Below are 27,453 nucleotides of genomic sequence, written 5' to 3' on the forward strand. Positions count from 1 at the left end.
AGGCGCATTGCAGCAATTGTTTTAAACTGACAAACATCTTTTGTTGCATTTAAATTATTGGCAAAAATTCAGTATATTTCTGCTAGTATTTTCAAGGGTACTACCTAAGTTTTTATTTGCATTTCAGTCACTAATAATTGGTGAGTAACCCTCGAACTTTTTTCAAGCACTATTCTTGGGGATGCCTTTAGTTCATCCTTCTTTTCCTTTTGGAAAGAGAGATTTTCTGTGTTGTCCTCTTTGAGGGGTCAGCGGTGGAAGGGGAGTGCAGCTTCAAGTTCCTGGATAGCAGCATCTTAGAGGATCTATCTTTGGACTAACGCACTGATGCAGTCATGAAGAGTGCACACCAGCGGCTATGCATCATTAGGAATTTGAGCTGATTTGGTACATCACCAAAGACTCTAGCAAACTTCTATAGATGTATGATGGCGGGCATTTAGATTGATTGCGATGGAAGCTTCCATGCTCAGAATCAAGAGGTTGCAGAAGGTTGTGGACTTAGCCAGGTCCATCATGGGCACAACCCTCCCCAACATCGAGGACATCTTCAAGAGGCAGTGCCTGTAGAAGGCACCATCCATCATTGAGGATCCTCCCCATCCCTCTTCTCGTTACTGCCATGCCAACAGGGAGGAGGTACAAGAGCAGGAGCATCCGCACAATAATTTAGAAACAGTTTTTTTCCGTCTGCCATCAGCTTTCTGAAAGGTCCTTTAATCCATGAACACTTACTTCATTGTTGCTTTTGCAAAATGTATTTCTTTTTTGTAAATTATAGTGATTTTTTTGTTTTTAGGTTGTACTGCTGCCACAAAACAATGTCATATAAGACAGTGATAATAACCTCGATTATGATCTGGCAGAGTAAAACATTCTGTCGGTGTGTCTGATGTGTACGATAAACCTTCAAAGCTGCTTTCAAATAAATTGAAAGTGTTCTACTTGCATTTTCTTTATGTAACAAATGGTATTGAAATCAGATACTTAGTATCTTTCTACTGCCAAGAAGTGAATTGTTGCAATGTGCATGTTTTCATAGATCTTTATTTACATAGGTATCTGCATGCTGTTGATGGTGTTGGATGAACAGGCTATGGATTCATTACTACTTGCCCATGATAAGCAGAATGACTTCATGAAGTCCATTCTGAACACCATGATGAAAAGTAAACCAGGTGTGTCTGAATATTTTTGTAAATGCTGTATTAAATGACATAAAGATGTGGTTAAAAAAGGTATAGAAATGCGTATTTTCAGTGAGCTAGCTTATATTTTGGGTGATGTTAGAAGATGAGATGATCTGTTGTAGCTGATTATGTTAGATTTTGTGACCCTATAGTTGCGTATGAAATCATGAGGGGCATAGTCATGGGTTCAAGAAGAGAGGAGAAAGATTTTGAGAGTTCCAAGGGGACTAACTTCATACAGAGATAAATGTGTGTGTGTATATGTAAGTGTATATATATGTATGTATACGTATGTGTGTGTGTGTGTGTATATATATATAATGTATGTATATAGAACCAGCTGCCAAAGAAAGTAGTTGAGGCAGGTACAATAATTGGGAAGTTTTTAAAAACCAACGGAAGGCAACTAAAAAAAGTAATTAAGAAGGTAAAGATGGAATACAAAGGTAGCTGGCCAATAATATTATAGAGGATCCCAAAAATTTCTTCAGATATTTAAAAGTGTAAAAGAGAGGTAAGTGTTGATATCGGACTGCTGGAAAACTATGCTGGAGAGGTAGAAATGGGGGATAAGCAGTTGGACGAACTGAATAAGTATTTTGAATCAGTATTCACTGTGGAAGACACTAGCAGTATGCTGGAGTTTCAAGAGTGTAGGGGGCCAAAGTTTGTGAAATTGCTATTACCAGCGAAAATGTCTTGGGTTAGAAAGGTTCAGAGGGCTAAGTTTGGGGATAGGTTTGAGGGTAGTTAAAAGACAGGGTACTGTTTAGGGGCAGGATTGAAGGGAGTTAAAGGTCAGGGGCAGGAACCAGAGTCCAGGTCAGAGAGCTTCGAAATCTAATGCCAGTGATTCCAGTGAATGAATGTCGGATTGGTGGGTGCTGAGGGTGAAGGCCAGTGATCCCTGTGGTCAATGGCAATGAGGTTGTTGGATCCTGTGGACAAGGGCTGGTTGGCGACTCCCAGGATCAGAGATGCATGTGGGCAGGAGACACGAGAACGGGTGACCCCTCCCACAGGTCTTTGAGTTCTGGGATCAGAAGTACATCTGAGCCTGAAGCTCAAGGGCCGGAGTTCAGAATTCTGTGGTTGGCGAGTCTGGAAGTCAAGGCCAGATGGTCGAAGACTCTGGCTCAGCACGTCCAGAAGTTGGAGGCTTGATGTCTGCGAGTCTGTGCCAAATACTGGTGGTTAGAGTCCTGGAAGCAGTCTGTCCTGGGGCTGGATGTCTGTCTGTATGTTTAAGTTGATGGGAGGGAGTAAAGGGGGCTTGTTTTGATGTTGTTGCTTTTGTTTTGTTTTCTTTTGTTACTGTTGTTGCCTGTGGTGTTCTGGTGAACATTGTGGGCATGCTATGTTGGCACTGAATGTGTGGTGACACTTGCAAGCTGCCTCCAGCACTTCCTCAGGGTGTGTTGGTTGTCAACATAAAAAACATATTTCACTGTATGTTTTGATACGATAAATAAATGAGTCAATCTGAAACCCAGCAACAGGACTAACTTAGCTGGTTGAGACAAATTAAACTGAAAAGCCTCTTTCCCTGCTGTATTGCTTTGACTCCAATGACCTGTCTGCCCCTTATAATTGACAATAATCTCCTTAAATTTTATCTTGACAAATGAATTGCATGGTGTAACACAGCCAAGTTTGTTAATGATACAACTGTGTATGAAGAAAATGAACGTTGAGTCAAACATAACAGTAAATGATTTTTTTAATGTGAATTGTTTTCATGGTGTAAACAAAATGTAAAGTTGGTCTCATTGAGGAATGCAAAAACAATTACTTATTTTAATCTGTGAGCTACTAGTTATGCACCAATGGAACTTTGGTGTGCTAGTTCATGAAATGCAACCGGTGATTCTGTTGGTATGAAATGCAGTTAAGGCAGCAAATAATGTTGTTTTTTATTATGAGGGAAGTACAAAAATAAGTAGTTATTCAGGGTTTTGGTGAAAGCTCTCAGAATATTGTTCAAACCCCACTGGTTTCCTTGTCTGCGTACATTTAGGGAATACACATTCTAGTCCCGCCAATCCCGTGAGCTTGAGACCGGCTCTCCCACCCCAGACTCAATTTTGTGTGGATGCTGTGTATTTGCAACTCAGTGCCAAGAAACAACAGACAGCACACTGCATACAATTAAAGGAATTATATTTTTGAATCTTAACTAAAGACTAAGTAAAGAAAAAGAAGAAAGAAAAAACAAAAAGGGCCCATTATAATTAAACGGTCAAATGTGAACAAGTTGGAGCTCAACTCTTCCCAAAATTCATATTGACCGATCCTCAGTCAATCTCAGCACCTGGCTCCATTGAATCATGGTCCCCCACTGGGTTGAATCCTATGACCAGTTCTCTCCAGTGTCTTCTCTCCATCTCCCGCCAAACAAAAAAGCTCAAGACCAACTTTCCTAACTGGATGACACACATTCCTCAGCATCCCTTATCTTCAGCAATAGCCCAAACAGGCTGAAAGCAGAACAGACTGCTCTTTCAGAACTGCTAAAATGAAATATCTACAGCATAGCTGTAAAAATGTGAACCAGGGTGTTATATTGTGATTTAGTTTGGTCCCTGTCTTTAAGGAAGGATAGAGTTGGATTGGAGTTGATGTGACTTAGATTCCCAGGGTGAGTTGTCCTAGGAGGAAAGTTTGAGTAAGATTGATATATTCTCTCTGCAAAGATTAAAGTGTGACTTCATTAAATCCTGCAACATTTTGAGGAAGATTTGTGGAAAGGCTCCATTGCACCAAGAGGATACTCTAGGATCAGTGCCATCCCTTAGGGATGGCCAAATAGAAATGAGATGAAGTTAAACTTCTTGAAGAAGATTGTAAATCTTTGAAATTCTTTGTTCTAGAGGACTGAATGTTCTTGTGAATATTAAAGACTGCAAATAATATATTTTTGGACTCAAAGATTGTGGAATTAGTTTGGGGAAATGAGCAAAGAGGATTAGTCATAATCTTACTGACAGAGCAGACAGGAGAGACTGATCCAACTATTCTGTTTCTTAAGTTTATTGATTGTAGTCCTGTGGTTAGAAATTTCCGTCTGGAAGAAACACCTTCAAGTGAAAGTAACTACACCAGGGCGGAAACACCTGTCTTTTAAATAAAACTACTTCCTTTTATGCATGTTGTAGTTTCATTTCAGCTTTCTGTGCACAAATTTGGCAAAAGTGAAAGTAAAATTACTTCTATAAATTATTTAGTCAATTAATGCACATTCTTCTGTATGTGCATGAATTTGAGAATAAATTCTGCAAATGAGAGATTTACTTTGAAACTAAACGCAAAATTATAATGTGCTTAACTTTTCACATCAGCACTTTTAATTGAGATGTTGAAACTCATGAACGCTTATACTTTTCCAGAAAGCAGTAACAGTTTTGACAATGCTAAGGGGGAGGAAATGATCTTGCTAAGATACCTTTGAAAATAGCTTACTACTTTTAAAACCCAGGTAAACCAAGACCATAAGGCATAAGAGCTGAATTAGGCCATTCAGCCCATTGAGTCTGCTCCATCATCCCATCATAGTGATTTATTATCCCTTTCAACCCCATTCTCCCTGTAACCTTTGACACTTTACTAATCAAAAACCTATGAACCTCTGCTTTAAATATACCCAATGGCTTGGCCTTCACAACTGTCTGTGGCAATGAATTCAACAGATTCACTACCCTATGGCTTAAGTAATAATTTGTAAATAGTGGTCCACATGAATTTAGCCTTCTATAATGTTCTTTATGGCTTAGTCCATTTTTTTTGACATGCTTTGATAAGTTCCTCGTCATCCACATCACTGAGGACCTCACGTGGTCTGTACACACTAGCTATGTGGTGAAAAAGGCTCCTCAGCCATTTGAGGAAGTTTGGTATGGGCCCCCAAATCCTTTATTTTTGTAATTTTTATTGAAGTTCATCATCAAACAAACATTTCCATAAGATGTATTTCAGATATTGTACATATATATCATATAATCATATTTGCCACAAATCTCCACATAATATTTATCTGAGGTATAGTAAAGGCATCCGTTAGACTGCAAGACCATGGATCTGCGCCTGGAAAGGCTTCACTCTCCAGGGCGCAGGCCTGGGCAAGGTTGTATGGAAGACCAGCAGTGGCCCATGCTGCAAGTCTCCCCTCTCCACGACACCAATGTTATCCAAGGGAAGGGCATTAGGATCCATACAGCTTGGCACCAGTGTCGTCACAGAGCAATGTGTGATTAAGTGCCTTGCTCAAGGACACAACACGTTCCCTTGGCTGGGGCTCGAACTCACAACTTTCAGGTCGCTAGTCCAATGCCTTAACCATTTAGCCACGTGCCCACATCTGAGGTATACACCTATAGAAAAGAGAGGAAAGGAAGAACAAGCAAAAGGAGAAAACTATATGCAAGTCGAGAGTGATCTTTTTTTTTTACAACATATTCATCGATTTGTGAGAATAAAATCAGGACTATGAGGTGTTATGTAGTTCAACCATTTTTCCCAGTATGAATCAAATTGTTCCAAGTTATGATTAACAGATGCTGTTATCTTCTCCATTTTGTAAACATCCATTGTAATTTCCATCCATGTGTTTAAAATTAGGCTCTCCTGTGATAACCATTTCCTGGTAAGAGACTTTTTACCAGCCACCAGCAATATATTAATTAAATATTTATCTCTTTTCAACCATTCTTGAGGTACATACCCAAAATATATGGTCTTACTTTCTAAGGGTATTTCACATTTAAAAATGTCTTGTAGGGCATTGTGTATCCCACTCCAATAGTCTTTGATAACGGGGCAATCCCAGAAAATATGATAATGGTTTGCATTTTGATTTCCACAATTTATCCAGCACACAGGGAGGTTACTATCATAATGGGATTTCTGGGAGGGTGTAATAAAATATCTTATCAAGTTTTTTCATCCAAACTCCATTTCTGTGAACTTGTACACTTCCATTGATACCTCCATATTATTGTCCATTCTTCTTCTGATATAATTATCCCTCTTTCCTTCTCCCATTTTGTTTTAATGTATGAAGTCGAATGTGTTTTAAGATTTGACAAACCCTTATACACGCTTGAAATGATTCTACTTCCGTTATCTGAATTATATGCTTTTTTAAATAGCTCTATCAAACATGTACTTGCCTTGGTTACATTTTTAACCCTCTGGGCCCCCAAATCCTAACAACTTTCTACAGGGGCATAATGAGAGCATCCTAACTGGCTGCATCGCTGCCAGGTATGGGAACTGTACTCCCTTAATTGCAGGACTCTGCAAAGAGTGGTGCGGACAGGCCAGCTCACCTGTAGTTGTGAACTTCCTATGATTCCGGACATTTACAAAAATAGGTGTGAAAACAGGGCCTGAAGGATCATTGGGGACCCGAATCACCCCAACCATGGTCTATTTCTGCTGCTGCCATCTGAGAAACAGTATCACAGCATAAAAGCCGGGACCAGCAGGCTCCGGGACAGTTTCTTCCACCAGGCCATCAGACTGATTAACTCACGCTGATTTGAGTGTTACATTGACTGTCCTATTTATTATAAATTACTGTGATTACACATTGCACATTTAGATGGAGATGTAACATAAAGATTTTTACTCCTCATGTATGTGAATTCAATTCAATTCATTTTAAGATATAATTTACAAGTAACTCCAAAAAGTAAATTAGTAACTCATTTAGACTAAGATCTGAATTTGTTCCTGAAACCTTTTGTAAAAAAATTTGCTGAATTAGTTTCTCCTAAAACTCTTGTCTTAGAATCACCCAATCATAATGTTTATGGACTATATAATTGAATATTTCAAATAATCCCAAAAATAAGTTTAACGATTAAGTGTGTTGGCCCAAAATTCTGACTGTTTATTCCTTTCCATAAATGCTTCCTGATTTGCTGAGTTCCTTTACCATTTTGTGTGTGTTGCACATGAGTGTAAATGTACTGCATTTTTTTGCATTTTAGTCCTGATTGTAATTTGTTGGACTAGGATTTTCTTGCTAGTGATGAAGACCTATGGATAAATTAGAACTCGTGTATTCCCCAGAATAAAGACATGGTCCCAATCTGGTCTGGTCTTCAAAGCAAATCCCCTACAGTATCTTCCCCAATGCAATGTCGGAGAGGTTGACAGCCTGGGATATTACAGCCATGATCCAGAGCAAATCTGACCCATCAAATAGCTAAAGAAAACTGCTTACACCAAGCTCCAATTTTCTGTATACCTTTGTGTTTTAACATTCAAAATCTTTTTTTAAACATCAAAAACATAATTTAAGAAAACTGACAACATATAAATGCACCAAACAATAATTAAGATACTTCAAAGCACTTGAATTTTTTTTAATCTAAAAAAAGCTATAAATATGCTGATCCTTTGGAACATTTACTTTACACGCAAATGAACAGAGTCATTGTTAATCAATCTTGGGATAGATGGCTCCTGCATGGATAAATAACAAGCAGTTCTATGCAGACTTGCTGATATTTTCTTATAAATTCTTATTAATACTAATCTAATAAAAAAAAATTTGTGTATAACTGCAAGAGGTCGCCAACACCCAAAATCTTGTAGCTAATTCAGCCATTTGAATGTTAAATCTTTAATTTTGCATCTGAAAATTGTTCAATATCTTTATTATGGCTTCTTTGGTGTTATAGGCTAGAAAAATTGACAAACACTTAAATTGCAAGTTGGCATTGATGTCTTGAACCAATTTGCTCCAATTTCCATTCTAGGTGATGCTTCTGATCCATTTTGGCCAGCTCTACAGTGCTTCATGATAATCCTAGATCGACTTGGATCCAAAGTCTGGGGCCACCTCAGTGACCCCACTGAGGCATTCCAGGCCATCATTGAAAGCCAAAGTTACAACGATGAGATAGAAAAAATTCGCAGTTCAAGGTTGGTAAGTTAGGAGTAGTTGAGGATTAGTCATTTTATTTAATAAAATTATAAGACGCAGCAGTCAATATTGTGGCGAATGTAAAATATCTAGAGATGCATCAAAAACTGAAAATCAGTGCTACTTTGCAGGTGGTGTTAAAGAATTAGGTCAAAGTCATGTTAAAAAGGATATGTTTTAAGGAGGCTTCTGTGGAACTAGAGAGATGCAGAGAGGGATTAAGATAAGCATTCAAGCCTATGAGCCATGTGGTAACATTGTAGCTCTATAAAACCCTGGTTAGATCATAAGATATAGAAGCAGAATTAGGCCATTTGGCCCATCGAGTCTGCTTCGCCATTTCATCATGGCTGATCCATTTCCCTCTCAGCCCCAACTTTCTGCCTTCTCCCTGTATCCCTTCATATTCTGACTAATCAAGAATCTATCAACCTCTGCCTTAAATATACCCAGTGATTTGTCCTCCACAGCCCCCTGTGGCAATGAATTCCATAGATTCACCACTCTGGCTAAAGAGGTTCCTCATCTGCATTCTAAATGGACGTCCCTCTATTCTGAGGACATGTCCTCTGGTCTTAGGCTCCACCACCATAGGAAACATCCATTCTGTCGAGGCCTTTCAACATCGATAGGTTTCTGAGATCTACCCTCATTCTTCTGAATTCCTGTGATTATAGGCCCAGGGCCATCAACCACTCCTCATGTGACAAGTCTTTCAATCCTGGAATCATTTTCGTGAACCTCCTTGAACTTTCTCCAATGTCAGCACATCCTTTCTTAGACTCCAAATGAGGCCTCACCGGTGCCTTAACATTAGATCCTTGCTTTTATATTGTAGTCCTCTCGAAATGAAAGCTAACATTGCATTTGCCTTCCTCATCACCGACTCAACTTGCAAATTAATCTTCAGGGAATACTTCAGGAGGACTCAAGTCCCTTTGCACTTCAGATTTTAAAATTTACTCTCCATTTCTAAAATAGTCTACACCTTTATTTCTCCTACCAAAGTTTATGACCATGCACATGCTGACACAGTATTCTATCTGCCACTTCTTTACCCATTCTCCTAATCTGTCTAAGTCCTTCTATAGCCTCTTTGCTTGCTTAGCACTATTTGCCGCTCCACCTATCTTCGTATCAGCCACAATCTTGGCCACAGACCCATCAATTCTTTCATAAAAATCATTAACAAATAATATCAAAGGAAGTGGTCCCAACGCAGACCTCTGTGGAACAGCACTAGTCACCAACATCTAACGAGAAAAGGCTCCCTTTATTCCCACTCTTTGCCTCCTGCCAATCAGCCAATACTCTATCCATGCTAGTATCTTTCCTATAATACCTTGGGCTCTTAACTTGTTAAACAGCCTCAGATGTGGCACTTTCTCAAAGGCTATCTGAAAATCCAATACACAACATCCACTGATTTTCCTTTGCCTATGCTGTTTGCTATTTCTTCAAAGAATTTCAACGGATTTGTTTGGCAAGATTTTCCCTTAAGAAAACCATGCTGACTTCAGCCCATGGTATCACGTGCCTCCAAGTATTCCGAAACCACATCCATAACAATCAACTCCAAGATCTTCCAACCACTGAGATTAGACTAACTGGCCTATGGTTTCCTGTCCACTGCCTTCTGAAGAGAGGAGTGACATTTGGTGACTATTTCACCAGAACTATACCAGAATCCATTGATTCTTTAAAGATCATTATTAATGTCTCCCACATTCTCCTCAGCTACCTCTTTCAGAACTCTGGGGTGTAATCCATCTGGTCCAGGTGACTTGTCTCCCTTCAGACCTTTCAGTTTCCCAAGAACCTTCTCTCTAGTAATGGTAACTTCACACACTTCATAACCCCTGACACCTGGAACGTCCACCATACGTTTAGTGTCTTCCACGGTGAAGACTGATACAAAATGCTTATTCAGTTTGTCTGCCATTTCCTTCTCCCCTATTACTACCTCTCCCACATTATTTTCCAGTGGTTTGATAGCTACTTTTGGTCTCCCTTTTACCCTTTACATATCTGTAGAAACTTTTGTTATCCTCTTTAGTATTATTGGCTAGCTTACTTTCATATTCCATCTTTTTCTTAATGACTCTTTTAGTTGCCTTTTGTTGGTTTTTATAAGCCTCCCATCCAACTTCGCACTAATTTTTGCTCTATTAATGCCATATCTTTGGCTTTTATGTTGGTTTTGAATTCTCTTGTCAGCCACAGTTGCATCATCCTGCTTCTGGAATACTTCACTGGGATGTATCTGTCCTGCACCTTCCAAATTGCTCCCAGAAACTCCAGTCATTGCTGCTCTGCTATCATCCCTGCTGGTGTTCCTTTCCAATCAATTTTGGCCAGTTCCCCTCTCATACCTCTGTAATTTCCTTTACTCCACTGTAATACTTACACACTTGTGTTCAGTTCTGGTCGCCTCATTATCGGAATGATGTAGAAGCTTTAGACAGGATGAAGAGGAGATTTACCAGGACGCTGTTTAGACTTGAAGGCATGTCTGATGAAGATAGACTGAGTGATCAAGGACTTTTCCCTTTGAAGCAAAGGATGATGTGAGGTGACCTGATGGAGGTATGCAAGATGATAAGAGACTTAGAACAAGTGGACAGCCAGATATGACCAATATAAGGGGGCATAATCTTGAGGTAATTGAAGGACTTTATAAGGGGAATGTCAGAGATATGTTTTTTACACAGAGAGTGCTAGGTGTATAGAATGCCTTGCCAGGGGTGCTGGTGTAGCAGATACATTAGGGGCATTTAAGAAACTTCACTAAGCATATAGATGATAGAGAAATGAAAGGCTATGTAGGAGGGAAGGTATAGATCTCAGTGTAGGTTAGAAGGCAGTTATAACATCATGGGACAAAGGGCTTGTGCTGTGTTGTTATGTTCTATATATATCTAGCCAACAGAACAATGGACTAAGACAGGGAAAAAAGGATGCAAACTGGGAAGTCCAGTTTGCTTGGATATAACAATTGAGACACAGAAGCCAAAAGTGGGAACTTTCGAGTGGGTTTGTTTTGCCTTTCCATGGAGATTTTATGATTCAGAAACTGGTGCGTGTAAGACAGGCTAGAATGATGTAAATGACATTTTCTTAACTTCTAACTTAAGTTAATGAAAGAAGCACAAGAGTGGTATGTAGTCATTTGATTGGCACCTCACAGAAATGAAAACAGCAGAAATTGGGAATACCTTTGTTCTTTTTGCTGCTTTAGGAATGTTTTGCTCTTGCTTGATTATTGCTGCCATTTGAATGTCATTATTCTCTCCTGAGTATAAGGTCCTATTTGGTAGAAGGGAAAAAGGGGTAGACTTTTCTAAATAAAAAAAAACAATTTCAGAAATCAGAGCTGCAAAGGAACTTGAGTCCTTGTGTAGGATTCCCTAAAGGTTAACTTTCAGGTTGAGTTGGTGCTAAGGAAGGCAAATGCAAGTTGCAGATGATACAAGAAGAATAGAATATATAAGTAAGGAGGCTTTATAAGGCACTTGGAGTATTAAGAGTGGTTTTGGGCTCCTTTTCTTAGAAAGGATGTATAGGATTTGGAGAGGGTCCAGAAGAAGTTCACTAGAATTATCCTGGGAATGAAAGGGTTAATGTGTGAGTAATGTTTGGTGGTTCTGGGCTATTATTTCCAGACTTAGAAGAATGGGGGCGGGGGGGGGAGTGGGATCTAATTGAAAGCTATGGAATATTGAAATGCCTAGATAGTGGATGTAGAGAGGATGATTTCTCTAGTGGGGAAGTCTGGGAAGAGAGGACACAGAATAAAAGGATGTCCCTTTAGAACAGAGATGAGGAACTTCTTTAGAGAGTGGTAAATCTGTGGAATTCATTGCCGCAGACTGCTGTGAAGGCCAAGTCAGTGGATATAGTTAAAGTGGTGGTTGATATGTTCTTGCTAAGTAAGGGCATCAAGCGTTATGGGGAGAAGGCAGATGAATGTGGTTGAGAAGGATGATAATCATGATGGAATGGCAGAGCAGACTCGATATGGTCTTATTTTAAGTATCAATCCAGTCTTCTCAAGAGTTCTAAATGATTTTGTAAATGTTTGGCAATATTGCTGTAGTTTTCAGTAAAATGTGGGTCTTAAAGCTGTTCAATATCAGTATTTTAAAATAATGGTTCACTACCCATCTTGTGTTGATAGTCATAGTCATACTTTATTGATCCTGGGGGAAATAGGTTTTCGTTACAGTTGCTCCATAAATAATAAGTAGTAATAGAACCATAAATAGTTAAATAGTAATATGTAAATTATGCCAGTAAATTATGAAGTAAGTCCAGGACCAGCCTATTGGCTCAGGGTATCTGACCCTCCAAGGGAGGAGTTGTAAAGTTTGATGGCCACAGGCAGGAATGACTTCCTATGACGCTCAGTGCTGCATCGCAGTGGAATGAGTCTCTGGCTGAATGTACTCCTGTGCCCACCCAGTACATTATGTAGTGGATGGGAGACATTGACCAAGATGGCATGCAACTTAGACAGCATCCTCTTTTCAGACACCACCGTGAGAGAGTTCAGTTCCATCCCCACAACATCACTGGGCTTACAAATGAGTTTGTTGATTCTGTTGGTGTCTGCTGCCCCAGCACACAACAGCAAACATGATAGCGCTGGCCACCACAGACTCGTAGAACATCCTCAGCATCGTCCGGCAGATGTTAAAGGATCTCAGTCTCCTCAGGAAATAGAGACGGCTCTGACCCTTCTTGTAGACAGCCTCAGTGTTCTTTGACCAGTCCAGTTTATTGTCAATTCATATCCCCAGGTATTTGTAATCCTCCACCATGTCCACACTGACCCCCTGGATGGAAACAGGGGTCACCGGTACCTTAGCTCTCCTCAGGTCTACCACCAGCTCCTTAGTCTGCATATAAGCTTCACATTAAGCTGCATATAATTCTACTCACACCATGTGACAAAGTTTCCTACCGTAGCCCTGTACTCAGCCTCATCTCCCTTGCTGATACATCCAACTATGGCAGAGTCATCCGAAAACTTCAGAAGATGACAAGACTCTGTGCAGTAGTTGAAGTCCGAGGTGTAAATGGTGAAGAGAAAGGGAGACAAGACAGTCCCCTGTGGAGCTCCAGTGCTGCTGATCACTCTGTCGGACACACAGTGTTGCAAGCACACGTACTGTGGTCTGCCAGTCAGGTAATCAAGAATCCATGATACCAGGGAAGCTGCCACCTGCATCGCTGTCAGCTTCTCCCCCAGCAGAGCAGGGTGGATGGTGTTGAACGCACTGGAGAAGTCAAAAAGCATGACCCTCACAGTGCTCGCTGGCTTGTCCAGGTGGGCGTAGACACGGTTCAGCAGGAAGACGATGGCATCCTCAACTCGTAGTTGGGGCTGGTAGGCGAACTGGAGGGGATCTAAGTGTAGCCTGACCATAGGCTGGAGCAGCTCCAGAACAAGTCTCTCCAGGGTCTTCATGATGTGGGAGGTCAATGCCACTGGTCTGTAGTCATTGAGGCCGCTGGGGCACGGCGTCTTCAGCACAGGGACGGGGCAGGACGTCTTCCACAGTACAGGAACCCTCCGGAGCCTCAGGCTCAGGTTAAATACATGGCGAAGTACTCCACATAGCTGAGGGGCACAGGCTTTGAGCACCCTGGTACTGACACCATCAGGTCCTGCAGCCTTGCTTGGGTTGAGACGTTTCAGCTGTCTTCTCACCTGTTCAGCTGTGAAGCCCACCGTGGTATTTTCATGTTCAATCATAAAACCTTTTATCAATTCTGTTCCCGTCAACCTGCATAATCTGTTGGTTTTCATTAAAAGTTTCAATGGTTTAGATACATTAAATGCATTTAGACTGTTAATTTTGAAACATTTTAGCTGGTTCCAGGACTTCAACTGTTGAAATTAATTGTGCTTAGGATTTGGTTTAGTATATGAGACTCATTTAAATGCAAACTTGTGCATGTGGTCAATCGCAGGAACAGGTTAAGAAGCCCTGGGTATGAAAGTAAAAATGTGGGGGAAAAATAAATTTTACACGAAGAAAGCTCAATGTCAGAGCAGTAAATTAATTATTTCCTCATGCTTATGTTTTTGCCTGCACCCTCCTCATCTCCCTTGATTTGCTGCCTCTCATCATCCCCACCTGACTTTAACCAACTTCTTTTCTCCCTTGTCCTTTCTTTTCACCTTCCAACCCATCCACCCCAGACTTTGTTCTACTTCCACTTCCTCCCCCCGTACTTAAGCTCATTCTCTGTCCCCATCTCAGCAACAATCCATCCAGTGCTGGAAGCGACCAGGCACAGATACCAGCTCTTCTCTGCAGGGAAACTTCCCGGGAGCCCCAGCAGCTTGTCCATTGCTGTGGCTGCCTCCTGTGCTGTGAGTGGGTGACAGGCATAGAAAAGATTTTTAGTTCATGTGTGTAGGCAATGAAGTGAGTGCTGTGTATGGGATGAATATGTGATTTATAGTTTAAGAATGGCTACAATATATGCTTATAATGTTGGGCAGATAGAGAGCAAGTTGCTTATCACAAATAATGCTGTGTTGTTGTTTGCTTTAGAAATAATACAAATGTAAAATATGATCTGGATGGTGATGTCGATGATGATATGGTTTCATGCAGCCAGATTGTCTATGATTACAACTCAAGAAAGCAAAGCAAGGTAAATGTCTTGCTAAATATTTGTTAAAATATTATTTTGTTTTCATTCACATTATGTAGCTAAATTATAAAGATTAACAAACAATCCATTATGAGAATACTTAATTTTCCCTCGGTTGTCTTTGATGCCTGCTTTCCAGGTCTTTGCCAATACTGCTTTTGATCAATAATGAAAGTTGTACAGAAAATGATTTCGGCTAATTCATTTCTACTTTTTCTTAATACATGGTAATTATATTGCTTCCCAGTTTGGAAGTAGCTGAGATTGTGAACTCTGTACCATGGATTATCAGAGCAATGATGCTTACAACTCAGTAAAAATATGCGTTTAATTGGCTTTTCAATTTAGAAATTGGAGTGTTAATTGATAAAGGATAATTTTTGGTGAAGCTGTTCTAAATGTGCTTTTTTAATTTTAAAAAAATATTTGGTTTGTGGATCACAATAGTGTGCATATAACCCTGAAGCTGTCAAGTTCTTGTTTTTTTTAAAAAAAACTCATATGATGAATTATTATCTTCTTGGGAAAGAAATCGCCCACTTATATAGGCCAGATTAGATAAAAATGAGACTTAAAAATGGGACCCGTAGCAATAGGCCCTTGAGCAAACTGATAAAGGACAAGTTCAAGTTGTCATCTGACTATACATATATACAGTACAACCAAACTAAACAACATTCCTCTGGACCTTGGTGCATCTACAAAGCGTATCTCTCACGGCACATAAAATAAAAATTTACCACAAATAAGTTTAAAAAATATATATATGTAATTAAAATGCATATTTTGCGCAGCACAGGTAAACAGTCGATCTTGCTGGTGACAAGTATCCCTCACTCTCTCAGCCTGAGGGAAGGAGCTGTTACCCGATGTGGCAGTCCTAGTGGTGCTGCTCCTGTACCACCTTCCTGAAGGTAGTGGGTCAAAGCGATTGTGGGGTGAGTGGTAGGGATCCTCAACAAGACTTCAGGCCTTTTGTATACAACGATCCCGGTAAATGTCACAAATAGGGGGATTGATACCCTTGTGATCTTTTGGTGATTTTTACTATCTGCTGTAGAAAGTCTTGCCTTGTAGCTTCTGTACCACACAATGGCACAGCCAGACAGGACACTGTGTTTTAGGGATTAGACAATAAATACCAACCTTGCCAATGACATCAATAGCGTCTGTTTGAAGACACATTTTTTAAAATAAAAAGCTTAATCTCTGATTTTCTGTCTCTACCCACCCTCCTCCACCCCTGCTACGCAACACAAGAGATTTCAAAAACTATTATAAAGGTCATGACTTTAATACATTTTAATGAAAGTTTACTGCTTTTTTTATTGCTCTTTACAGAATGCAGGTGGGAAATACACAACATGTGGAGAATATTACCCGAGCATGTATGATGAAATGCAAAGTCTTGAACATGTGCTGCAGTGTGACATTGGACAAGACATGCGTGTACATAACAGTACATTTCTGTGGTTTATCCCATTTGTCAATTCTGTCATGGACCTAAAGGATCGTGGCATTGCCTACATTGGTGAAGTGGTTCATCATATCTACTGCGAAATAAAAGATGTTCTGACTCGGAAAGTTGATTTCTGTGATAAAGTGACCGAGTTCTTCATCATCATCTTGGTGTCCATCATAGAACTTCACAGAAATAAAAACTACCTGCATTTGCTTTGGTATAGTTCGCAGAAGTGGGTGGAAGCATTGGTGAAATGTGTCAGTCTTCCTGCCAGACTTTTTAATCAAAACACAGAGAGAACAGCAACCACAGGTAACTTTAAGGTCTCCTCAACTGTTTTTGCAGTTACGCCATCTTCAGCAAACTCTCCCATCACAAATTCAGCACAACGATCATGTGTTCAACTTATTCGTAGTTTTCTGCGAGAGGGATGTCAATCTCAACAAAGAAGCATATTTCAACCGTTCCTCGACAAACTAAATCTGCAATTACGAAGCTCTTTTATCCTGGGCTGGCAGTTGAATCTCAAAGAACAGCAGGAATTACAGTCTTGTTTAAGACAGTTGGTTAAAAATGCAAGATATAAAACCTCTGAAGTGAAGCAACTAGACGTATTTGGAAGAAGAAGTGGTCAGCAGTGTCCTATAATTAAACGTGAAAAAGAGGACACAGGGGTTTGGGGAAAGATGCCTGGATATTGTAATAGTGGTCCTGGGCCACCAGATCCATTGTTTCAAACGGATAACAAAAGTTTACTTGTTCAGAAAAGTACAATAAATCAAGAAGAAATGGCTGCTTGCTCAGGTCAGGAAGACTGGCCAAACAAATCATCTGAGGATGGAGATTTTCAGTGTAAAGCAGAATCCCCCTTGTGTAATGATGTTACTTTCCTTAATGAGACCAGAACAAATGAAGCAGATGTTTTGGAAGTTGGCAAGACTGATGGAAAACTGTCTTCAGAGATAAGCATTGTGGAACTTTCTCCTCTTCCTTTAGAGATCACCGGTGCTGATCTGCCAAATAAACAGGAGCAGATACCTGAACAAATGGGTGGACTCAAATGTGCATCTGGTGCTAATGTAAATTTAACTGGAAGTTCTTTTCTCAATGACAATTTGCAGGCTGAGTTCCTTGAAGAAAATCCAGGTATTCAACATCAAGAAAACTGGAAGCAATCCATGTTATCAGAATCCCACGAATCTTTCAGTGATAATGCAACGAAGTCGGAAGCTGCCTCCACCACAAGTAATCAGCACATTCATCCTGCAGTAACATGTACAGCAGCAAGTGTCTGTGATTTGCTTCAGAAAGTGGATTCAGATGAGACTCCATCATACAAGTTTAAAATTGATCCAAACAAACTCCGTAATCTGAAAGTTAAGATGCAAGCAATTAATATTAAAGGAAAGATAATGAAGGAAAACAATAGTAAAGAAAGGAAATTAGAGGATTTGCCAACCGTAGGAATTGACAGTAGTCGATTAGATTATATTAATATCAGAAACGGCAACCAGAATCCTGACTTCAGCAAAAGCACAATAGATGGCAGTTCTAGTATAGAATGTGTGACCACCTCCCCTCCTCAGTTGTCACCATTTTGTGACAAAAGAGGGAAGCTTATAAATTCTGATAATTTAATACTTGGTCCATTGTCACACAATAAAGTGAATTCAAGCAATGACTTCAAAACTCCTGACCTGTCATACCAGTCTCACCAGCGTACAATCGATAGCATAGATAGTGATGATATTCCTTTGAAGAAGTTAAGGGCAAAATTGAAGAAAGGAATTGCGTTAACCAGAGTGGCGAATACAGGTGAATCAAAGAAGAATAAAGATCTTGGAATGCCCTTGAAAGTTACTTCTATGGATAAAATCCAAGCATTAAACAAAATTGATAGAAAAGTAAACGTTTCCCTTCATGTACAATTATGTGATTCTGTTCAGCGTGAGGAAAAATCTGAATTCAATTCATCTGTTGAAGAGCCTAGAATTGACAAGGATGCTGAAGTTGATATCTTCAGTTTGCCTTCCACAAAAGAAAATAACAAAATGTTAGAATTTGACAGACCTGGAACAAAAAATCAAATAAGTGAAGCTAGTATACAGGAGATCACCAACTCACCTGTAAAAAATAAAACATCCCTGCAAGAAATGCCTACATCTAGAAAGTCCTCACCAACTCCTTTTGAGGAATGTGATTCACAGGTTTTTGAATTTGAAAGTGAAGAGCAGGTATATTCTGTTTGGGAAGATGTTCAGCCAAATGAGCAAAAAGTTGAGGAAGAAAAGCCAGAAGACAATGATGAATCTGATTTACACACCAACAGTGATGAAGCAGATATTAATAGCAAGTTTAATGAAAAGCCAGTAGAAGGTGATGTATCTGATGTACACACCAACAGTGATGATGCTGATATAAATAGCATGTTTAATGAATGGGGGTATGATACAGATTACGTCCCTGATGAATTAATTGAAAAAGTGGCTGAAGAGGTAGAAGCACAGTTGGCAGAAGAAATAACAGCAAGTAAAACGGACAATGAGAAGCAGTTACTGCTTGGGGTAAAACACATTTTTCCTTGCAATTCTGCAGGTAACCTTCAAAAGGAGAAACAAAAACACAGTAAGATTGCAAGAAGTCATCAAAATTTGACTGATAAAAGTAAACACAAGCTTGCATCTGCAAAATGTATACCAAATAAAAAGCAAGCAAGAAAGATAACAGGTAGAGATGAAAATGTGAGAAACAAAAATGGAATAAGAGAAAAATATTTATCCCATGTCAGTTCCAGAAAAGATTTGGGCAAGTTAATTTTGACTAAGCAATCCACAAATGGTCATCCAGACCAGAAAGCTAAGAAAAATAATTCTAGTAAAACTTCAGACTTTCCTTCCACCTCAACTCCAAAAAAAGTACATAAACGCCCTGAACCTACTTCAACTGTTGAAAAGCTCGGTCTCAAAAAGAAAACTCGTAAAGCTTTAGACCTTTCTCAAGGAAGCCTTGATAATCTGAACAAATTGCGTAATTATGGACAAGCAGTTGGCACCATTGAGGACAAGTGCCCCAAGAAGGCAAAACTTATTATGCCACAAAAACTGTCAATAACTAGAAATTCACATTTGCTGGCCTCCCAGGATCGTCAGTACCTAAGACAGTCAAGACCTCGGCGGCACCATAAAGAAAAGAAAAGGAAAAGTCCATCTGATGAAAGTGTTTTCCCAAAAAGAGCTCTGCCCTTTACAGAGAGGCAAGACTCTTCTAATTCTGTCCAAACAAGTCAAAAGCTCCCATCTGCATCAGTGGAAAATAGCAGTAATTCTATCCACACTACCTCAGCTTCATCTGAAAGAGAAGTAAGTTCATCTTTAACTAAGAGAAACTTGTCGAGTATAAATGAAAGCGATGACTTGAATTTAACACAGCGTGATCCTTTGGATATGGATATTAGTGATGAAAGCCTGGAAGATGATCTGTTACATTTGACACAGAGGGATCCTGTAGATATGGATATTGAGAATGATGAAACAGAAGAGGACAGCTCAAGAAAATCTTCAAATTCCAACATGACCTATTGCCACTATACAGGCTGCACAGCCGTTACTGCATCTTCAGAAAGTTTATGTAAGGACCACACTGCAAGCGAACCCAAGGATGATGTTTTTGCAAAGCCAGGATTACCTCTATCTGACCTGAAAAGCTCAAGACCCTCCACCACCAAGCTCTTTGCTTCTAGCTCGACTTCCCGTAATGCTCAACTTGCTACAGAAATGGAGGCTATCCCAAAGCGCCCAGCTGTAGCAGTTTCTAAAGTTCCGCAGTTTCAGAAGCCTGCAACAGTAAAGTTCACTGTGCCACAGGCATTGAGACCAATCCAACCTGCAAAACCTGTGGGAACTAACATCCTTCGTGCACAAAACCAAGATGTGGATTTTAGACCAAGGTCAAGTTTTCCTACACCAGTTGGTGAATCGCGCTCTATGTGTGAAACTTTGCCAGCTCGGAGATCTGCACAGGCTTCTCCTTATGTTCCTATGACAGATCATCGTCAACGGGACCAGTTTGAACTGATCAATGCAGTTCTTAAGTGGAACTATGATATGTTTGACATGTTTGATCAATTTGGAGCACCTGAGGAACTTTGTGAAATTCCACTACGAGCTGTGCCTGATAGGTTTGGATCATATGAAGAGTATTTTAGCACTTTTTACCCATTACTGATGTTAAATCTGTTTGAACAGGTGAGCACTGTGTACGCTACAGATGCTGAAATTTAACTGATATTCTTAACTATTGGCACTTGCAATAAATGCTGTACCTGGCTGTACAAGTAAGATCATTTTGAGAAACTTTCAGACTGGCATGGTAAATTTTGAATCTCTGTTTCTGAAAGATAATTTCTGTGTGTTTCCACATTTGCTGAGGGTATGATTGGCATGCTTAGAAAAGCAAAGGGTGAAACAGATTTATGGGAATGATATAGCCAGTAGAAATAGTTTTGATTTCCTATGGTGGAAAGCCAACACTGGTTGGAAGAAATGGTTCAATCTTTGTTCAGATTTATAATGGAGGCATCCTGTATAATAAGTAATTTATCTCTCAAAGTTCTCAGAGTGAACTCAATCGCATACTGTTGTGTATGTGTCTATTAATTGCATGTTTTAATAAAGATATACAGTAAAACTTTACTATATAACCATAGGTGTGTGGTTGACAAATTGGGCTAAATTAAGTAGTCGTGAACTTCCAAAGGGTACAATGTAGGAATGTTATTTAAGATGTACTGATTCAGGTCAAAGAGAAGAGTCCCCAGAAAATTTTGTAGGTGCACAATAGTATCACTACTTTTTGTAAATGGTGCTTGTACTTGGAGCAACAGACAATCTGCTGGAGGAAATCAGCAGGTTGAGCAGCATCTATGTGAGGAAAGGAATTGTTGACATTCAAATCGAAATCCAGCAATGGAGTTGAAAATGGCCAACTTGAGGTGAGATGGCCAGTATAAAGGTGGGGGATAGGTATCGGAGTGATGAGACAGAAGTCCCAGTTAATTGTTGGACTGAGGAAGGGTGTAAGATAAGAGGCAATCTGGGCTAGGTAGGGGAGGGGGAGTAAGGATGGAGTTGAGAGATGGTGGCAGAGAGAGAGAGGGGAAATGTATAGTGAGTGTGAGTTGGAGATGGCGGCTAGAGGGAGATGAGCATGAGTACAAAGGGCTACCAGTGCGAGATTCTCATAAAGAGGTGAAAATGAGATCCATTGGGGGAGAGGGGGATGGCAATTGGAATCAGAACGATTACGGTGGGGGGGCAGGGGGATGTTTGTTGGTAGTGGGGGTTGGGGAGCCTTTGGGTGAACTTTGTGTGTGTATGGTAGCGGGCAGATGGAGCTCCATGTTGAGGTGGGGGCATAGATGAGGGAAAGGAGACAGGAGGATCAGAGGAGATGCTTATTTTTGGATTTGGGCATTTGCCAGGCCATTTTATTTATTTTACAGATGTGTATTTCCATCAATCCTAATTGTTCTGTTACTCCACTAAATTTCACAGATTCAGGTCAACTTTACAAGTTATCAGTTCTATCTTAGTCATAGCATTTTATTGCATGCAGTTGATGTTGCTAAGTAGGGTTTGAGTACACTCATTCTCATACTCCTTGAGCCAACACAAAGGTGAATGTGGACCAGATGTCTGGCACTCACTAATCTCTGCATAGAACACCGTCAGTGAGTCACCACCTGAGTCAGTGGTGGAGGTAGATACAATAGTGAAATTTAAGAGACTACTGGACAGGTATATGGAGGAAGTTAAGGTGGGGGGTTATACGGGAGGCAAGGTTTAATGGTCGGCACAACATTGTGGGCCGAAGGGCTTGTACTGTGCTGTACTGTTCTGTGTTCTGCATAAGTTTGCTAAACTAACAGATAAACCACGGGAAAGTATATTATGAGGGCTACATATATATATATTTTTTAAAAAGATGTGATTTAATACCAAGTGACCCCATGTTATATAATCTACTTCAGAAGTAAGTTTGCTTCAATTTCAAGATTTCATTTCAGTAGGCAATAAAATTTTCCTATACGTTCTCCAGACTTGCTGCATGGCTGTTTCCGTGGTAGGAGACAGTAGATGGATGGTCTTTGGATGAAGCCCATATTATACAAAGCTTCTCAGAATGTTCAGAAATAAACCAAGCATCAGAGTTGTATATCAGAAATGGTCCTCTCGCTGTGCTTATTTGAGTGCATACTGTAAAGTCTTTGTTAATGGCCTAGATAACTTGAAATAAGTGAACAGAGAAAACTAGCAACTAATAAAATCAGGAACTAGTTAATATGTTTCTACTGCTTGGAGGGTAGGAGTAAGCTAATACGTTTTGTGCATTTATTCTGTTTTGTCATGGTACAGAATAATAGTTGGCAAATATGATTGGCAATAGAAATGTTTCTAACTGTAAATCTAAATAGCAGCATTTCTTTTATATAGCTAGCTCAGAAATTGATGGAATACAAGCAGACAAATAAAATGATTCAAAACAAACTGATGCTGAAGAACTACTGCGTTGAGGGCAGAATAAATCGGGCTGAATTTCAAGGTGAGAACAAGAGAAGCTTTATACATCCTCTACATCCCTAAAGTTGCTTAATATTAACATGAAGTTTTATGCAAAAATTAATGTTTCAGTGCATTTGAAGCCTGATTCCACAGCAGAGTAAATTGAGACTTCCTTTGTCTGAAGTTGTTGAATTTTGACTTTGAATTTACGTTACCAATTTGTTGATAATTTGAGGTAAAACTGGTGGTGCACAGGCTCATTGTGCATTTGCTCTCCCCCACCCCGCCCCCACCCTCTGGTTCAGTGAGAATTTGATCTGTTTGCCTGCAATTTTGTTGTACAACTTGTTTGCTTCAAATTGTTCCTTGTTTTTGTAGCTATTATAATTAATCCAAAACTAAGGTGATTTACATATTGATTTTTTTTAACCGTAATTATCCTTTATCACATTTTTGCATTACTTATTTTAGTGCTACTAATTTTAGTTTCTGACTTAATCCTCCTGCAAGGCTGGGTTTCTGTTTAAATAAATGAACTTTGGTTGAAGTGCCTGGTAGACTGTACTTGAGCCCAATGGATTGGGTCTCCCTAAGGTCCCTCTGTTCATCAACATTCCTTGGCACCCTACAATTTGCTGTATATGTCCTGCCCCTATTTGACTTCCCTGCTTCCTTTCAGCTGACATAATTCAGATTGAGGATGCCTTGGGTTAAGATTCCAGCTACTAGAAAGACTCATTCTCCTGCTTAAGGTGCTTAGGCTGAGGGTAAGGGCAACATAGCAAATGTGTACATTTGAAGGTGAATTTATTACTGGTAATTCAGATGCTGTGAATCCTGGGCATGACAGCCATTGAGATTTCAATTTCAACCTTTTTGTAAAGAAAATAGCAAAATTGTTCTTGATCTGTGGGCACTATATTTGTGTTCAGTACTTTGTTCACCACCAGTCAACCAATTTTTTATGTTAACTCAGCTTTCCTACGGGGCTTTGAACTTGAGAAACAATTATACCCAAAGGAAGATGATGTTGTTTTCCTCTGGCTGCCCCAACGTTACAGCTACTACATGCAAGAGGAAACCGAGATGAAGGAAATGCTAATTCCACATATAGCACACGTCCATAGAACATCACGTTTCTCTGGTGAGATCAAAAGGTGTACAATGAATGCTTTGTGTCGGAAATTAAATATTTCGTAATTCGAAACAGAAATCTTTTGAAGAATTTTAAGTCCCTTGAATGTCGTGTGCTAACAAACTAAAATAAAATATTCCACTGGATGTCATAGACTTGTTCGCCATAGAATCAGGCCCTTCAGCCCTCCATGTTCATGCTAATCATTTTGTCCATCTCATTTGCCTGCATTACAGCCCATGTCCTTGCTTTGCCTATTTAAATACAGATTTATGATGGTTCATGCTTTCTTTTAGTTTGTCATCTGGCAGCATGAGACCACTTTATTCATTACTTTAAATGACCATCCACCCAGATTTTTTTCTTCAAGATGAGTTTGAAGGATTAAGATTCTATAGCAGCACACAAAGGGAAATCTAAATAATATGCTGGACATTCATATAGTATCAACATTGGGTGCTGTAACACATGCCTAGGAAGGTGGAATTAAATTATTAACTTTCTTCCTGATTTCCTCCTTGAACAGGGCGAGATTCCCAGACAACGCTTCACCTTTCAATCCGCACTCGAGGAAATGTTAGTGCTGTAGAGAACCAGCCAGTGAGGTGTGATGTAATTGGTTCCATGGTGACAACCATACGGCAGTTCAAAGGATTGCTCTTTCTAGCCAAGTCTCCTCTGAGAGGGCCAATTATTTTGCCCCATTCTAAATTCTTTTTTGAGCGAGACATCATGGACAGTACAAAGTGGAGTAATGCTGTAAGGGATATTGTTATATATTATACTTTGCACAATATTACTAAGCACAATTATGAATTGTAACCATGCTAATTCTTCGCGGCTTTATTCTTGTGGGTTTACTTTTGTAATGTTGGGTGAATTTCACAGGTTAAATCTGCATAAAACTCGCTACCTATAACCCTGTCTGAAAGCTGAAATTTGAATTGTTCTTGTTCCATAAAGACATCTATTCAATGAAAATGACAAAAATCGCAGTTTCAGAAATTGTTCATGCAATATTTATTTTTAAATAGAAGCAGAAAATAACTTCAATGCATTTGTAAAATGAGGGTTACAAGTGGAAAATATAAAACGTAGAAGCAGAATTAGGCCATCGAGTCTGCTCTGTAATTCTATCAAGGCTGATTTATAATCTCCCTCAACCCCATTCTTCTCCCTTCTACCCATAACCTCTGACACCCTTATTAATCAAGAACATATCAACATCTGCTTTAAACATGCTCAATAACTTGGCCTCCACAGCTATCCATGGCAATAGATTCCACAAGTTCAGCTTCCTCTGACTAAAGAAATCATTATGAATGGATGGAGCTGAGCGCTGTGATCGGGCACCAAGGGACAGGATTGATGACAAGTTGTCCATCAGCCTCTGGCCTTTGATGTGATGCTGGACCACGGATCACTTTGTTTATGAGAAATTAACAGCTCTTTTCTCTTATTCTTTTGGCTGTGCTGCTCAAACTGCATCTGGTTTGGTTAAAATAAAAATGCAGCATTTAAGAATAGAGAAGCTTTTATTGAAAATGCACATTTTCAAGTGGTTTATAAGAATGCACATTTTTAATAAAGGTGAATGCAAACTATGAATAAGAACATTTTAAAGCTCTTGTAAAGTGAAATTTCTAGTTCAGTTTAGTATGTTCAATATTTTGCTTGGGTCAGTTGCTCCTAAAATTTTCATATAACAATGAGAAAGTTGGATTATATTTCAGTATATTTGACTTTGAGTTTCAGTTGAATGGATTTGAAGACACTATAGAAGAGACATTTTTTAATGGAGCTAAATTAGACAATAACTAAAGTTGTTTACTTACAAATGATTTGCTGAGTGTATTCTGCACAAACATCATTAACATCTCCCTTCTCTGCATGGCTGCCTGAAAAATGGATGTCACCATTCCTTAAGTTTATAAGGCCAAAGGTAAATATACACTCAGTGACCATTTTATTCGGCACACCTGTACACTTGCTCATTAATGCAACTATCTAATCAGCTAATCATTTGGCAGCAACTCAATCCATTAAAGCATGCAGACATGCTCAAGGGGTTCAGTTGTTGATTAGACCAAAAATCAGAAAAGGGAAGAAATGTGATCTAAGTGACTTTGACCTGGAATGATTGTTGGTGCCAAACAGGGTGGTTTCAGAACCTCAGAAACTGCTGATCTCCTGCGATTTTCATGCACAACAGTCTCTAGAGTTTACAGGGAATGGCACAAAAAAACAAAAAAATCCAATGAGTGGCAGTCTGTGGGCGAAAGCACTTTGTTAATGAGAGAGGTCAGAGGAGAATGGTTGAAGCTGACAGGAAGGTGGCAGTAACTCAAATAGCCACACGTTACAACAGTGGTGTATAGAAGAGCATCTCTGAACACATGACACATTAAACCTTGACCTGGATGGCCTGTTGCAGTAGAAGACCACATTGGGTGCCACTTCTATACCTAATAAAATGGCCACTGATTGTATAGCATGATAAATTGTGATTTTAATGGATTTTTTCCTTAAGTCTGACTAATCACTATTTTACTGTTACCTTTTCCGATACAGAATGATTACAATGTGCATCAGCAGAAAGCAATTAACATAGCAACATCAATGGTTAAACAACCAAGAATTCCCAGAGTTTGTTTCATTCAAGGACCACCCGGAACAGGAAAATCAAAAACCATTGTTGGGCTCCTGCATCGTTTGCTTGAAGAGGTACCAGTATTTCTAATAAAATGTGACTTTGTAATTCTGAACCAAAAGTTTTTTTAAAAATTCAACAGCAACAAATCAATAGTTTGATCTGAACGATGCTGTACATGATACTGGTTTTAAATATTCTAACGCTTTCCTGATTTGTGCCTTGTAAATGATAGAAAACATTTGGGAAGTGGGGTGTGAGTTACACTATACATATCCAGATACTGTATTGAAGTTGTAGTCCCAGTCTTTCTATGGAAGGTTCAATTCAGTTTCTGGTCATTGGTATCGCTCAGGAAATTGATCACTGTTTTGGAGGTGAGTTTGTCTTGTATGGCATTCCAAGGCATTTGTATAGCTTAAATATAACTTATCACTTAGCCCTAGAGTGAATTTTGACATGTTATGAATGGATCCAAACAATATCCAACTCTTATCATCGGAAGCTTATTGATAAAGGAACTTAGGATGTTAGAGCTTAGAATCCTACCCTGAAACACATTACCACCATTATTCTGGGACTAAGATGGCTGGCTGACAACAAGCACAAATATCTTCAGATGTAAGTCCCATCATTGGTAAGCATTCTGTCTGCTCCCCATGGACTTCAGTTTTACTAGGACCCCATCATGCCAAAAATAGTGAAATCATGTCTTATCATGATGGACAGTCAAGCTGTGACTTTGACTTCAATCATCTTTGGATCAAGGGTGTAATGAGGTCTAGCTGTTTATTGGCAGGTTATTGTTATCAATGCCTATTGATATCAATGACATCTTCTATCACTTTGTAGAAGG

General features: G+C 39.5%; 1 protein-coding gene across 4 annotated transcripts in view; it reads left to right on the forward strand.

Annotated features, from left to right (window-relative positions):
- The window catches only part of setx (senataxin), a 115,710-nt gene that overhangs the window by 51,365 nt on the left and 36,892 nt on the right, over window positions 1-27,453 (forward strand). For all 4 annotated transcript variants that reach the window (XM_063073485.1, XM_063073484.1, XM_063073486.1 and 1 more), the window contains 8 exons: window positions 1,059-1,178; window positions 7,955-8,120; window positions 14,688-14,790; window positions 16,132-20,496; window positions 22,744-22,852; window positions 23,789-23,956; window positions 24,474-24,706; window positions 26,519-26,671. In XM_063073485.1, the coding sequence (XP_062929555.1) occupies window positions 1,059-1,178; window positions 7,955-8,120; window positions 14,688-14,790; window positions 16,132-20,496; window positions 22,744-22,852; window positions 23,789-23,956; window positions 24,474-24,706; window positions 26,519-26,671 (5,417 nt within the window). The remainder of the gene's footprint in view (window positions 1-1,058; window positions 1,179-7,954; window positions 8,121-14,687; window positions 14,791-16,131; window positions 20,497-22,743; window positions 22,853-23,788; window positions 23,957-24,473; window positions 24,707-26,518; window positions 26,672-27,453) is intronic.

This window comes from Mobula hypostoma, chromosome 21 (assembly GCF_963921235.1).
Source record: "Mobula hypostoma chromosome 21, sMobHyp1.1, whole genome shotgun sequence".
Taxonomy (NCBI): domain Eukaryota; kingdom Metazoa; phylum Chordata; class Chondrichthyes; order Myliobatiformes; family Myliobatidae; genus Mobula; species Mobula hypostoma.